This window comes from Zea mays, chromosome 7 (assembly GCF_902167145.1).
Source record: "Zea mays cultivar B73 chromosome 7, Zm-B73-REFERENCE-NAM-5.0, whole genome shotgun sequence".
Taxonomy (NCBI): domain Eukaryota; kingdom Viridiplantae; phylum Streptophyta; class Magnoliopsida; order Poales; family Poaceae; genus Zea; species Zea mays.
Window position 1 is genome coordinate 95,142,837 of NC_050102.1, and position 15,209 is coordinate 95,158,045.

General features: G+C 52.7%; 1 protein-coding gene across 8 annotated transcripts in view; it reads left to right on the plus strand.

Annotated features, from left to right (window-relative positions):
- Positions 1-14,935, plus strand: part of LOC100383461 (uncharacterized) — a 37,764-nt gene extending 22,829 nt beyond the window's left edge. For 4 of the 8 annotated variants that reach the window (XM_008653505.3, XM_008653507.3, XM_008653508.3 and 1 more), the window contains 5 exons: positions 8,161-8,411; positions 8,603-8,762; positions 8,842-8,931; positions 13,847-14,127; positions 14,314-14,911. In XM_008653505.3, the coding sequence (XP_008651727.1) occupies positions 8,161-8,411; positions 8,603-8,762; positions 8,842-8,931; positions 13,847-14,127; positions 14,314-14,745 (1,214 nt within the window). In that variant the 3' untranslated portion in view covers positions 14,746-14,911. Of the gene's footprint in view, positions 1-8,160; positions 8,412-8,602; positions 8,763-8,841; positions 8,932-13,846; positions 14,128-14,313 lie in introns of all 8 variants that reach the window. The other 4 variants (XM_035960670.1, XM_035960671.1, XM_035960672.1 and 1 more) reach the window with 2 other exon arrangements.
- Positions 14,936-15,209: the final 274 nt, after the last annotated feature.

Genomic DNA, 15,209 nt, shown 5'->3' on the forward strand with positions numbered 1-15,209 from the left:
CACCACGCACTCCAGCCACGACTCCGGCTACAGCGAGCTCTTCGCCACCACGTACTCCAGCACCGACGGTACCCTCTCCGGGAACGTCCTCTCCGACACCAGCTCGTGTCGAGCACGACCCAGTGGAGCTCGTGACCCCTCTGTCCCGCGACGAGGAGCGCGTCGACGCGTGCTACGACGGCGAGCCGTTGCGGTATCGAAGGGTGGAGGGCCTTCTCATCGACCCGTCGGTGCCAGGCCCTGCATCTCGCATTCTGGCAGGAGAGTTGCATCTTGCATGCGACGATGGTGAGCCTCGGTCTTTCGCGGAGGCCGAGCAACATGCGGCTTGGCGTGCCGCGATGCAGTCGGAGATGGACGCGGTTGAGACGAACCGCACTTGGGAGCTCGCTGATCTCCCTCATGGTCATCGCGCGATCACCCTTAAGTGGGTGTTCAAACTGAAGAGGGATGAAGCCGGCGCCATCGTCAAGCATAAGGCTCGCTTGGTGGCACGCGGTTTCTTACAGCAGGAGGGGATCGACTTCGACGATGCCTTCGCCCCTGTAGCACGGATGGAATCCGTGCGACTCCTCCTTGCGCTGGCAGCCCTGGAGGGCTGGCATGTTCATCACATGGATGTCAAGTCGGCGTTTCTTAACGGCGACTTAAAGGAGGAGGTCTATGTACACCAGCCGCCAGGTTTTGCGATCCCTGGCAAGGAGGGCAAGGTGTTGCGCCTGCGCAAGGCTCTCTACGGCTTGCGACAGGCACCAAGGGCGTGGAATGCCAAGCTGGATTCCACGCTCAAGAGGATGGGCTTCATGCCAAGCCCGCACGAGGCGGCCATCTATCGGCGGGGCAATGGAGAAAATGCCCTGCTGGTGGGTGTCTACGTCGACGATTTGGTGATCACCGGCGCCAAGGATGCAGAGGTGGCAGCGTTCAAGGAAGAGATGAAGGCCACCTTCCAAATGAGTGACCTGGGGCATCTCTCCTTCTACCTGGGGATTGAGGTGCACCAGGGAGACTCCAGGATCACACTTCGCCAGACCGCCTATGCCAGGCGCATTGTTGAGCTGGCTGGGCTCACCGACTGCAACCCAGCTCTCACTCCGATGGAGGAGAGGCTGAAGCTGAGTCGCGACAGCACGACGGAGGAGGTGGATGCTACTCAGTACCAGCGTCTCGTGGGGAGCCTTCGCTACCTCGTCCACACACGGCCTGACTTGGCATACTCCGTCGGCTACGTTAGTCGGTTTCTGCAGCGACCGACGACGGAGCATGAGCAAGCTGTGAAGAGGATCATCCGCTATGTTGCGGGGACTCTCGACCACGGTCTCTACTACCCGAGGTGCCCTGGGGAGGCACACCTTGTCGGGTACAGCGATAGCGACCACGCCGGCGACATCGACACCAGCAAGAGCACAAGCGGGATCCTCTTCTTCCTCGGCAAGTGCCCCATCAGCTGGCAGTCGGTCAAGCAACAGGTGGTGGCCATGTCCAGCTGCGAGGCCGAGTACATAGCGGCGTCCACTGCTTCGACTCAGGCTCTCTGGCTGGCTCGACTGCTCGGTGATCTCCTCGGGAGAGACACTGGAGCGGTGGAACTCAGGGTGGACAGCCAGTCCGCTCTGGCATTGGCCAAGAACCCCGTGTTCCATGAACGGAGCAAGCACATCCGGCTGAGATATCACTTCATCCGAGACTGCTTGGCAGAAGGGAGCATCAAGGCGCGTTACATCAACACCAAGGATCAGCTTGCAGACCTGCTCACCAAGCCCCTTGGGAAGATCAAGTTTGTTGAGTTTTGCTCCAGGTCCGGGATGACCCAACTTTCCCACAAGACGACGCACAAGACTTAGGGGGAGAATGATGGAATAAGTCATGTGGTCAGCAGCAGTTGCAGTTTTTGACTGCTGCAGGACAGCAGCAGTTGCAGCAGGACAACATGCAGCAGTCTTTTTGACTGCGCAGGACAGCAGTAGCAGCAGTCTTTTGACTGCGCAGCAGCAGCAACCTTTTGACTGCTGCAGGACAGCAGCAGTTGCAGCAGGACAGCATGCAGCTGCAGTCTTTTGACTGCGCAGGACAGCAGTAGCAGCACAGCAGAGGACAGCAGTAGCAGCACAGCTGTTTTGACTGCACTTTAGTATCTAAAGGACAGCACCTGTGTGCTGCAGCGTGTAGTGTTGTGTGTAGTGCAGTGTAGTGCAGCCCCTAGGGCTATAAATAAGTGTCCCCAGCCCCTCTAAGGGTATGGCATTGTGTAGTATTTGAAGAAATAAACAGAAAATTGCCCCAACTCATAGTGTCATCCTCTGATGAGAGTTAGAGTCCCTCTACTTACAGCACAGGCGGAGGCGGAGGCGGAGGAGGAGGCTCTGCTCCTAGCACATGCAAGCATCGAACTATCTCCAGCGGCACCGGCCGCAGCGACACTCCTCCACCTTGATGAGTCGAAAGCACGCGCTTTCCTCGGCGACGGCTCCAGCAAAGACATGATCGAAAGATGGTGCTTCAACACCCGCGCCACTCATCACATGACCGGCCGACGGGAGTTCTTCACCGAGCTTGACTCTAGCGTCCGAGGCTCCGTCAAGTTTGGGGACGCCTCCGGCGTAGAGATCAAGGGCGTCGGCTCAGTCGTCTTCACCGCCGCGTCTGGTGAGCACAGGCTGCTCACCGGAGTCTACTACATCCCCGCGTTGAGGAACTCTATCATCAGCTTGGGACAGCTGGATGAGAACGGTTCGCGCGTGGAGGTCGAGCACGGAGTCATGAGGATCTAGGGCCCCTCTCGTCGCCTTCTTGCCAAGGTACGCAGGAGTCCAAATCGGCTCTACATCCTCAATGTCAAGGTGGCACAACCTTTCTGCTCGTCGAGACGACGGGGCATGGCAGTGGCACCAGCGCTTTGGGCACCTTAACTTCGAGGCCCTGAAGCGGCTCAGTGCCAAGGAGATGGTACGAGGCCTGCCGTGCCTTGACCATGTGGAGCAATTCTGCGATGTCTGCGTGTTGACAAAGCAGAGACGACTCCTCTTTCCCCAGCAGTCGAGCTTCCGAGCCAAGGAGAGGCTCGAGCTTGTGCATGGGGATTTGTGTGGCCCGGTGACACCGGCCACACCAGGAGGACGACGCTACTTCTTGCTGCTCGTCGACGATCTCTCCCGCTACATGTGGGTGATGATCCTTAGTAGCAAGGGAGAGGCTACGAACGCCATCAGGCGTGTACAGGTCGCTGCGGAGGCACAATACGGCCGCAAGCTGCGCGTGTTGCGCACCGACAACGGCGGCTGAGTTCGCGTCGTACTGCGCGGATGAGGGCGTTCAGCGCCACTACTCCGCGCCGTACAGCCCGCAGCAGAACGACGTCGTCAAGCGGCGCAACCAGACGGTTGTGGGGATGGCTCCGGCTCTCCTCAAACAGAGGGGAATGCCGGCTATCTTCTGGGGAGAGGCGGTGGTGACAACAGTTTACATCCTCAACCGCTCGCCCACTAAGGCTCTCAACGGGATGACACCGTACGAGGCTTGGCATGGGCGCAAGCCGGCGGTCTCTCACCTACGGGTCTTCGGCTGCCTCGCGTTCACCAAGGAGCTTGGCCACATCAGCAAGCTCGACGATAGGAGCACCCCGGGGGTGTTCATTGGCTACGCGGAGGGCTCGAAGGCCTACCGCATCCTTGACCCAGGAACACAGCGTGTGCGCACGGCGCGCGACGTAGTGTTTGACGAAGGGCAAGGATGGGCGTGGGACAAGGCGGTGGACGATGGCACGACTCCGACGTATGACGACTTCACCATCGAGTACGTCCACTTTGAGGGAGCTGGGGGAGTAGGCAACTCTTCTCCGAGCAGGTCTACCCCAGCCCCCATGTCTCCACTGACTCCAGCGCCACGCTCTCCAGCTCCGGCTACAACGAGCTCTTCACCACCATGCACTCCAGCCATGACTCCGGCTACAGCGAGCTCTTCGCCACCACGTACTCCAGCACCGACGGTACCCTCTCCGGGAACGTCCTCTCCACACCAGCTCGTGTCGAGCACGACCTAGTGGAGCTCGTGACCCCACTCTCCCACGATGAGGAGCGCGTCGACGCGTGCTACGACGGCGAGCCGTTGCGGTATCGAAGGGTGGAGGGCCTTCTCATCGACCCGTCGGTGCCGGGCCCGGCGTCTCGCATTCTGGCAGGAGAGTTGCATCTTGCATGTGACGATGGTGAGCCTCGGTCTTTCGCGGAGGCTGAGAAACATGCGGCTTGGCGTGCCGCGATGCAGTCGGAGATGGACGCAGTTGAGACGAACCGCACTTGGGAGCTCGCTGATCTCCCTCATGGTCATCGCGTGATCACCCTTAAGTGGGTGTTCAAACTGAAGAGGGATGAAGCCGGCGCCATCGTCAAGCATAAGGCTCGCTTGGTGGCACGCGGTTTCTTGCAGCAGGAGGGGATCGACTTCGACGATGCCTTCGCCCTGTGGCACGGATGGAATCCGTGCGACTCCTCGCGCTGGCAGCCCAAGAGGGCTGGCATGTTCATCACATGGATGTCAAGTCGGCGTTTCTTAACGGCGACTAAAAGGAGGAGGTCTATGTACACCAGCCGCCAAGTTTTGTGATCCCTGGCAAGGAGGGCAAGGTGTTGCGCCTGCGCAAGGCCCTCTACGACTTGCGATAGGCACCAAGGGCGTGGAATGCCAAGCTGGATTCCACGCTCAAGAGGATGGGCTTCATGCCAAGCCCGCACGAGGCGGCCATCTATCGGCGGGGCAATGGAGAAAATGCCCTGCTGGTGGGTGTCTACGTCGATGACTTGGTGATCACCGACGCCAAGGATGCAGAGGTGGCAGCATTCAAGGAAGAGATGAAGGCCACCTTCCAAATGAGTGACCTGGGGCATCTCTCCTACCTGGGGATTGAGGTGGATTGAGGTGCACCAGGGAGACTCCGGGATCATACTTCGCCAGACCGCCTACGCCAAGCGCATTGTTGAGCTGGCTGGGCTCACCGACTGGAACCTAGCTCTCACTCCGATGGAGGAGAGATTGAAGCTGAGTCGCGACAGCACGACGAAGGAGGTGGATGCTACACAATACCGGCGTCTTGTGGGGAGCCTTCGCTACCTCGTCCACACACGGCCTGAGTTGGCATACTCCGTCGGCTACGTTAGTCGGTTTCTGCAGCGACCGACGACGGAGCATGAGCAGGCTGTGAAGAGGATCATCCGCTATGTTGCGGGGACTCTCGACCATGGTCTCTACTACCCGAGGTGCCATGGAGAGGCACACCTTGTCGGGTACAGCGACAGCGACCACGCCAGTGACATCGACACTAGCAAGAGCACAAGCGGGATCCTCTTCTTCCTCGTCAAGTGCCTCATTAGCTGGCAGTCGGTCAAGCAGCAGGTGGTGGCCATGTCCAGCTGTGAGGCCGAGTACATAGCGGCCTCCACTGCTACGACTCAGGCGCTCTGGCTGGCTCGACTGCTCGGTGATCTCCTCGGGAGAGACACTGGAGCGGTGGAACTCAGTGTGGACATCCAGTCCGCTCTGGCATTGGCCAAGAACCTCGTGTTCCATGAACGGAGCAAGCACATCCGGATGAGATACCACTTCATCCGAGACTGCTTGGCAGAAGGGAGCATCAAGGCGTGCTACATCAGCACCAAGGATCAGCTTGCAGACCTGCTCACCAAGCCCCTTGGGAAGATCAAGTTTTTTGAGCTTTTTGCTCCAGGTCCGGGATGGCCCAACTTTCCCACAAGACGACGCCCAAGACTTAGGGGGAGAATGATAGAATAAGTCTTGAGCATCTAGAGGACAACAGTCGCTTTTTGACTGTCCTCTGTAGTCTCTTTAGCATCTAGAGGACAACAGTCGTTTTTTGACTGTCCTCTGTAGTCTCTTTAGCATCTAGAGGACAACAGTCGCTTTTTGAAAGTCGCCTAGAGGGGGGTGGATAGGTGGAAACTGAAATTTACAAACTTTAAGCACACTTCAAACTGTGGTTAGCGTTAGAATAAAAGTTAAGTCCGGGAGAGAGGGGAAAACAAATCAACCAAGAAAATAAAGCGGATGGCGCGGTGATTTGTTTTACCGAGGTTCGGTTCCAAATAACCTAGTCCCTGTTGAGGTGGTCACAAAGACCGGGTCTCTTTCAACCCTTTCCCTCTCTCAAATGGTCACCTAGATCGAGTGAGCTTTCTCCTTAATCAAACGGGTCACTTAGACCCCGCAAGGACCACTACAAACTTTAGTGTCTCTTGCTTTGATTACAAGTGTCTTGAGAACAAGAATGAGGAAGAAGAAAGCGATCCAAGAACAAGAGCTCAAAGAACACGAGTAAAAACTCTCTCTCTAGTCACTAGGAGTTTGGAGAGGCTTTGATTCTTTTGAATTGTGTCTTGTATTGATTGCACTAGCTCTTGTATTGAATGAGATGTCTGAAAAACTTGGATGCCTTGAGTGGTGGTGGTTGAGAGGTATTTATAGCCCTCAACTACCACATAGCTGTTGGGGGGGCTGTCTGTCGATGGCGCACCGGACAGTCCGGTGCGCCACCGGGCACTATCCGGTGCGCCAGCCACGTCACCCAACCGTTAGGGTTCTGAAGATTCTGACCGTTGGAGTGCTGACTTCATGTCGCACCGGACAGTTCGGTGCGGCACCGGACAGGTGTTGTTCACTGTCCGGTGCGCCTCTGACGCCTGCTCTGACTTCTGCGCGCACTGTTCACGCACTATTCACGCTTTTGCAGACGACCGTTGCGTTGGATAGCCGTTGCTCCGCTGGTACACCGGACAGTCCGGTGGCACACCGGACGGTTCGGTGAATTATAGCGGAGCGGCGCCTGAGAAACCCGAAGGTGAAGAGTTCAGCCTGTACGACCCCTGGTGCACCGGACACAGTCCGGTGGCACACCGGACAGTCCGGTGCGCCAGACCAGGGTTCTCTTCGGTTTCTTTGCTCCTTTCTTTTAAACCCTAACTTTGATCTTTTATTGGTTTGTGTTGAACCTTTATGCACCTGTAGAATATATAATCTAGAGCAAACTAGTTAGTTCAATATTTGCGTTGGGCATTCAACCACCAAAATCATTTATAGGAAAAGGTTTGACCCTATTTCCCTTTCACTTTTTGACTGTCCTCTGTAGTCTCTTTAGCATCTAGAGGACAGCAGCCGTTTTTTGACTGTCCTCTGTAGTCTCTTTAGCATCTAGAGGACAATGACATTGTGTAGTGTTTGAGGAAATAAACAGAAAATCGCCCCAACTCATAGTGTCATCCTCTTGATGAGAGTAAGAGTTCCATTGTTTACAAATGCAACATGGAACCAATGCCATTAAAGAATCTACTACTCCCTCGTCCTGAAATAAAAGGATCCAGAGTTCAAAATTTGCACAAAGAGAGGTGAGAAGATGACATTTTAATTTACATGGCTCTCGTCCCTTCCCTCCCCCCTAACGTTCCACCTTCCTCCGCATCGGTTCCCACTTCGGGGTCGGCGACCACCATCAGCGTTGGCGCAATTTCAACCATCACTTCAAAGTGTGTGCCGGCCCCCCTTCCCCCAAGTGTCGTCCCCTGTCTCGTCCCAGTCGAAGGTGGATGCACAGCTGGGTCGTTCCAGGTTCTAACGTTAGTGCAACAATAGCCTCGGCGGCTCTGTTGGTGAGGTGGTACCAGATTCGGATGAGGTTCGCCCCTCCTTCTAGAAGCCGATTCTGATGGCTAAAATCCGGCCAGAAGCCGAAACAAATAGGGCCTATGTGTTATAATGGAATAAGTAGGTAATCTAGATACAAATCTGAGGGATATTTAGATTACATATTACAGTGGCATGTGGATAATTTAGCTTCAGATTTAGGTTGTTACTTTGTGTTATTTCTTATATATTGTTATTATTCTTTTTAGAAAATAAAATAAGTCTAATGCTACCGAATTGATGACTGATGTTTTCTTCCCTGAGAATTTAGGATTTTTCTTGCGGTAGTTTTGTTGAAGTATATAAAATGGTCATCTCCTTGTAAGCTTTATTATCAATTTAATATTTTGTATGTTGCAAAGCACCAGATTTCATAGCCTCCCAGCCAATTTTTAAGTGTACCCTCTAGAGGCATATTTAATGTCAAAACGGGGAACATGTTTGAACTATTCTGCCTTATCATTTTTTTTTCAGTGGATACTATTTCATCCTCTAAAGTAAGCACACCATCCAAGGAGATCCCATCAACTTTACGCCGTCCGGACAAGTCAAAAATGCCTGCACTAATACCTGGAGATGGATCTTTAAACTTAAGCCTTAAGCAGGTTCAGAAGGTTACTCATAATTTCTCACCTTTATTTGAGTTAGGTGAAGGGGGAACCTGGGCAGTTTACAGGGCTGTATTATCAGATAACCAGGTTGTTATCATCCGGAGAGCTAAAAAGGTTGATCCAAATACTCTTATTTTCTCCCCCTTTGTCCTCTTTTACCAATTGCCTTTTCAATATTATTTACCATGGGGATGTAATTGATCAACCTAATTGAAATTCTGCATAATATGAACTGGAAGTGACTAGATAACTATCGCCTTTTTTTCTTCACTAGCCAGTAGTTACAGACTGTACTCTATTGCCAGGGCCACGTTCAAGAGGCAAAACATCTTATGGAAGTGAAGCTCCTTACAAAAATTAATCACTGGAGTTTGGTGAGATTCTTAGGTTTTATTGATGAAAAAGATGAGTGTATTCGGATCACAGAGTATGTTCCAAATGGCACTCTTAGGGAACACCTACATGGTATGTTAAGTTTGCTATTATCTTCTCCTTTTCATTAGATAGTTTGAATTACTTGTTTTTTCCCTTAACCTCCTTGCAGACCAACGTAAGAGAATCCTGAATTTTAATCAACGTATAGTGATTGCCCTTGATGTTGCTATTGCATTGACTTATCTCCATTTGTGTTCTGGTAAGAAAGAAGTGTCTCATTGCTTGAATTTTCTTTAGATGAAATCATTGCTTGAATATTGGTTCAGTTTGCTTTCAATAACTTTGATAGAAAGGCTATTGATACTATATTGAGTTGCATGCACCAACCAGTGTAATCCAAAAGTTTATGTTGTCTGAGAGAGGTGGACAATTCACTTGTACTCTAACAAACTTGAATAGTTCTAATAGTTTGGAAATAGTAGCATGAACCAAATAGAACGAGTTGTTTCATATGAACATCTGCTGCGATCTTTCTTCATTACTATTAACAATCTCATATGGATATCTTTTTGTTTTTTTGGAATATTCCAGCATATTACTATTTTTAGATAATGGGAAAAAAATACTCGACCTTTGCCTCCATAGAGGCTACAGACGCTTATTAGAAAACAGGATAGACAAAACTGCCGTCTATATCGTGTCAATCAATTTGTCTAAAACTAGGTGCAGCCCCTTAGTCGCATTTTGGAAGAGCACATTAGTTGGTATACTTAGCTCTTTATATTCATATAAATAAGAGACTTCACCTGAGAAAAATTATCTTTATTAGTTCTAACCAAAACCACTGTGTGCTCATCTGTGAATGCTTGTGTGTGTTCTAGTGTTCCTGCTATAAGCCAATAATTAGCATCAAATCTAGTTTAAGCACTCGTGAGAATTCAAATGCCTCGAGGTCAGATAATGTCGCCAAGGCACGCACCTCCACCTTGATCCAGCCACCGTGATGATGATAGTGGAGAGAGTAGGAATTGTGGGCTGGTGATCCGTTGTGTGGTGACTGGTGTGCGGTTGGAGGATCGACATGGTTAGAGGATCCGCGAATTACTCGACTCCCAGGAAGACAAACTACCCCGAGTAGTCCCTAGGCAACTATCATGTGTGGCAGCTGCGTACCATGTTATTGTTGGCCAGCGCAACACCTGGAAACCAATGTGCTCGTAGCGCTCTCCATGCCTCTCTTATGCGTCACGCTTGTAAGCAACGAGACTCTTACTCTCATCGAGAGGATGACACTACGAGTTGGGGCAATTTTTTGTTTATTTTCTCAAACACTACACAAAGCCATACCCTTCTAAGGGTTGGGATACATACTTATAGCACGGGGTGGAGGGGACTGCCAGGCATATGGAATATGCTGTCCTACTACTAACTGCACTACACATTACACAGTGAACACGCTGTTCTACATACTGCACTACACAGAGGTGTTGTTGTACTCTAGTAAAAAGAAAGACTGCAACAAGCTGCTGTCCTCCAAAAGCTGAAAAGGTGAAAAGGAGATGCCTGCAGCACGCTGTCCTTCCAGTCAAAAGACTGACACGCTGCTGCTGTTGTCTTACGCTGTCCTTGTAGTCAAAGGACTGAGATGCTGCTGTCCGACAAGGACTGCTACTGTCCTTCCACAGACCACGAGACTTATTCCAACAATTCTCCCCCTAAGTCTTGTGCGTCGTCTTGTTGGATAGTTGGGCCATCTCGGACCTGGAGCAAAGCTCAAGGAACTTGATCCGCTCAATGGGCTTGGTGAGCAGGTATGTAAGCTGATCCTTGGTGTTGATGCAGCGTGCCTTGATGCTCCCTTCTGCCAAGCAGTCACAGATGAAGTGGTACCTCACCCGGATGTGCTTGCTCCGTTCATGGAACACGAGGTTCTTGGCCAATGCTAGGATGGACTGGCTGTCCACCCTGAGTTCCACCGCTCCAGTGCCTTTCCCGAGATCACCGAGCAGTCGAGCAAGCCGAGCGCCTGAGTTGAAGAGGTGGATGCTGCTATGTACTCAGTCTCGCAGTTGGACATGGCCATCACCTGCTGCTTGACCGACTGCCAGCTGATAGGGCACTTACCGAGGAAGAAGAGGATCCCGCTTGTGCTCTTGGTGGTGTCGATGTTGCCGGCGTGGTCGCTGTCGCTGTACCGACAAGATGTGCCTCCCTAGGGCACCTCGGGTAGTAGAGACCGTGGTCGAGAGTCCCCGCAACGTAGCGGACGATCCTCTTCACAGCCTGCTCGTGCTCTGTCGTCGATCGCTACAGGAACCGACTAACGTAGCTGACAGAGTATGCCAAGTCTGGCCGTGAGTGGACGAGCCTGTGTACCACCCGGTCGACCCTGCCAGCGCCAAACGCGACCCCGTCAACCCTGCCTGCGCTACGCGCGGCCCCATCGACCACGCCTCTGCCTCGCGTGGCCCCATCGACCATGCATATGCCATGTGCGGCCCCATCGACGAGCGCGGCTTGCTTTGCCGACCCCACCCTCGTCTAACACCGTCGCGGGCGCGCCACTCCCTCGGCACCCACTGACCTGGGCCCGTCGACGAGCGCGGCTCGCTTTGCCGAACCCGTCGTCGTTTATCATTGCCGCGAGCCGGCCTCGCCGCGGCTCGCTTTGCTGAACCCGTCGTCGTCTATCATTGCCGCGAGCCGGCCTCGCCCGCGGCCCTCGACGTCCCGGCGGCCCGCTCTGAACCGCCTGTGTACCACCCGGTCGCCATCCACTGCGACCCAGGGCACGTCCACCCGATGTTGACTCGGCGCGCCGCCGGTGTTCTTCGCCCCGTCGACCGGCTGATTCTGGCCGCTGATACGACCGTCACTCCTCCGGATGCCTCCCCGGTCCCCTCCTCCGTTTGCACCGCCCTCACCGACCCACATTGGTGTCGTGCTATGGAGGAGTACACGGCCCTACTGGCCAACCACACCTGGGATCTGGTGTCGTGTCCACCAGGCACCAACGTGGTCACCGACAAGTGACTCTTTCGCCACTAGCTGACCTTGGACGGCTCCCTCGGCCGCTACAAGGTCCGTTGGGTCCTTCGGGGCTTTCACCCAGCGCTCCGGAGTGGACTACGACGAGACCTTCAGCCCTGTTGTCAAGTTCGCCACCATTCGCGCCGTCCTCTCCCCTGTCCTCTCCTGGGACTGGAGATCCATCAGCTCAATGTTAAGAATGCCTTCGTCCACGGCACTCTGACGGAGACTGTCTACTGCAGCCAGCCCACTGGCTTCATCGACGCCGCTCGTCCGGATCTGGTCTGCCGGCTGAACCGCTCCCTATACGGCCTCAAGCAGGCGCCGCGGGCCTGGTACAATTGCTTCGCCTCCTACTTGGCCTCCATCGGCTTCATCGAGGCCAAGTCAGACACGTCACTCTTCATCTACCAGCGCGGCGACGACACCGTCTACCTCCTGCTCTACATCGACGACATTGTGCTCACGGCATCCACCGTCGATCTCCTACATCTCACGATCGTCGCCCTCCAACGGGAGTTCGTGATGAAGGACCTGTGGCCTCTCCACCACTTCCTCGGCATCACCGCCGAGCGTCGGGACTAGGGTATTTTCCTTCACCAGCGCCAGTACGCCATCGACATCCTGGAATGCAAGCCCTGCTCCATGCCTGTGGACACTCAGGCGAAGCTCTCTGAGGACGGCGCCCCCGGTCACCGACGCGTCGTCCTAACGAAGCCTGATCAACGCCCTCTAGTACCTGACCTTCTCTAGGCCCGACATATCTTACACCGTCCAAGAGGTGTGCCTGGATATGCACACCCCGCGACAACCCCATCTCACGCTCTCAAGCGGATCCTGCGCTACCTCCACGGCTCCCTCGACTACGGCCTTCTACTGCGACCCTCCCCGATGTTGGAGCTCGTGGTCTACACTGACGCTGACTGGGTTGGCTGTTCCGACACGCGCTGGTCCACTGTCAGTTATGTCGTGTTCTTGGACGTCAACCTCATCTTCTGGACCGCCAAGCGGTAGCCCGTCGCCTCCCGCTCCAGCGCGGAGGCCGAATACCGCGCCGGCCAACGGCGTGGCAGAAGCCTATTGGCTGCGCCAGCTTCTCCACGAGCTCTACAGCCCTCTCCAGCGTGCCAGCCTCGTCTACTGCGACAATCAGCTCGGTCTACCTCTCCACTAATCCCGTGCAGCATCAGCACAAGAAGCACGTTGAGATCGACCTGCACTTTGTCCGCGAGTGGGTCGCCGCAGGTGATGTTCGGGTTCTTAGCGTCCCCACCACACTGCAGTTCGCCAACATCTTCACCAAGGGGCTGCCGTCGAGCATCTTCGCCAACTTTCGATCTAGTCTCAACATCTGTACATGATATAGTTGATCTGTACATGATATAGTTGAGACTACAGGGGGTGTTAGGGTTTCAGGACTAGTCCCTATGTAATTACTTGCATACCCTCAGTGTAATGGCCTTGGCCCAATTACTCAGTATATTTATGTGCACTCCCAACCCAGTTAGGGTTAGGGTTGTCATTCTCCAACTGCGCTGACGAGCCCGAGGACCTCCGGTGCGGCCGACCCATGCAGCTGCGGCGGTGTCGGCGTCGGCACCTTGCGGGAGGAGGACGCCCTAGGCTTGGGCATGGCCGAGCTCTGCTTGAAGCCCATGGCCGCCTTGACTCGACCGACCACCATGGCTGCTGTTGCTTCACGAGCACTGAGCTCCTCGTCGTCGGTCGGTGTGGCTGGCTGGGAGCGGTGGCGTGGAGGGCCTGGCGGCTGGGATGGGAGAACGCCCCCGGGAGTGAAGGATGAGTCTCCCGAGGGCAGCAATGCAGAAGCAGTGAAAACCCTAACCTAGTATGATATCATATTGGAGAATGGAACTCAATATTTATTGGATAAAGGAATGTTACATATATAGACTCAGAGGAAACCCTAACCCTATTGGGCCGGCAGCCCAACAGTGGTGTCAGCCCCTTGTGGGGTGTTTGACCCCTAAGGCTTTGTAAACCCTTTTTCTTCCTAATGAATTGACGCACAACTCTCCTGGGTGGTTTGAAAAAAAATGGTTGGACAACTACTGAAGTATTTATATTGTTTGTTTAATTGTTTTATTGCTTGGTAGTTCAAACTTTTATATGCTTGTTAACAGGGGACGCTTTAATCTGTTACAACTTGAGGACGTCAAACATCCTACTGACAGAGAGCTACCGAGCCAAAGTGTGCTGTTCTGAACTGTCAAAAAGTGGTAATATCGTGCTATTAAAGGGAACAGGGGGCTACATTGATCCAGAGTACTTGGAGACCTCAGAGCTCACTGCCAAATCTGATGTCTACTCTTTTGGAATAATACTCTTAGAAATCATATCTTCTCATGGGCCACAAGACTGGGATGTATTGATGAACCACCGGCAAAGCAGTGTTGTACAATGGGTAAGTTGGAAACCATATGCTCTCATCTCCAGTTGTCTTTATCACGATCAGATTGATGTTAATTAAGCGTTGGTTGTTAAGAACAATATTAGTTTGTTTTCCCATGAAGATATATAGAATGCTGCTCCAGCCGACACAGTATGTTCTTATTTCTGTATGTATGTATGTATGTATGCATGCGAGCAGGCTCTTGAGAAATTCTATGACGACCTCATGAATGAGATATTGGATTACCGTATGGAGGATCGCGTGGATGGAGATGTGGTCAGGGACTTGCTCAGCTTAGCGTTGAGTTGTGTGGTTTCGCGTGGCGCTGATCGCCCAAGCATCGTAGTTGTCGGGGAGCGACTGTGGAAAATATGGCAAGATCATCGAAGAAACGTAGGGGAACAGCACGAGTACCAAGGAAGCTGGGCAGAATTTATCGAACAAGAGGGAATCCTGAGGCATCACAAGTGTGTGCTCAAGAGAAGTTGGGAGCCTTCAACAACGCAGCAGGATTGGTCTGTGTATGTTAGGCAGATTGAATTAGTTCAAGAAGCTTACGATACCCCATGGGGAGAGGAAATTTTTTCGGGGTCTGTTTCATTGGACGATATCACAGTATATTCTCGGTAGAAAGCTTCAATACGATTATATTACTCCTGTTTTCTCCGCGGTATTACATGTGTAGATTGGAGGACAATAACCTATTTGTTCTATTTCTGTTTCATTGGACGATAAATCATAGTGTCTCCTCGGTATGAACTCTTGAAAGTTTCAACTCGTTGTTTTCCTCACTCTATTTATTCAGTGATATTGCTGTTAGAAAATTACGCAATTTCAGTACTAATTTGGTCTAGAAAATATTAATAATATATTGGTGGCATCAGGCTTGCACGTGTGATCATAGTGCAACAGACATGAACATGATATCGTGTGATCATAGTGCAAAAGACATGAACATGATATCGATCGTAATGATTTTAATCACAGAAAATAAAGGATACGTAGATTTCAACATGAGCATCTAGTGGCATCAAAGCCGACACTAAATAATTAACAATCAATTATTTGTTACTAGTAACTCACTAATCAACTAC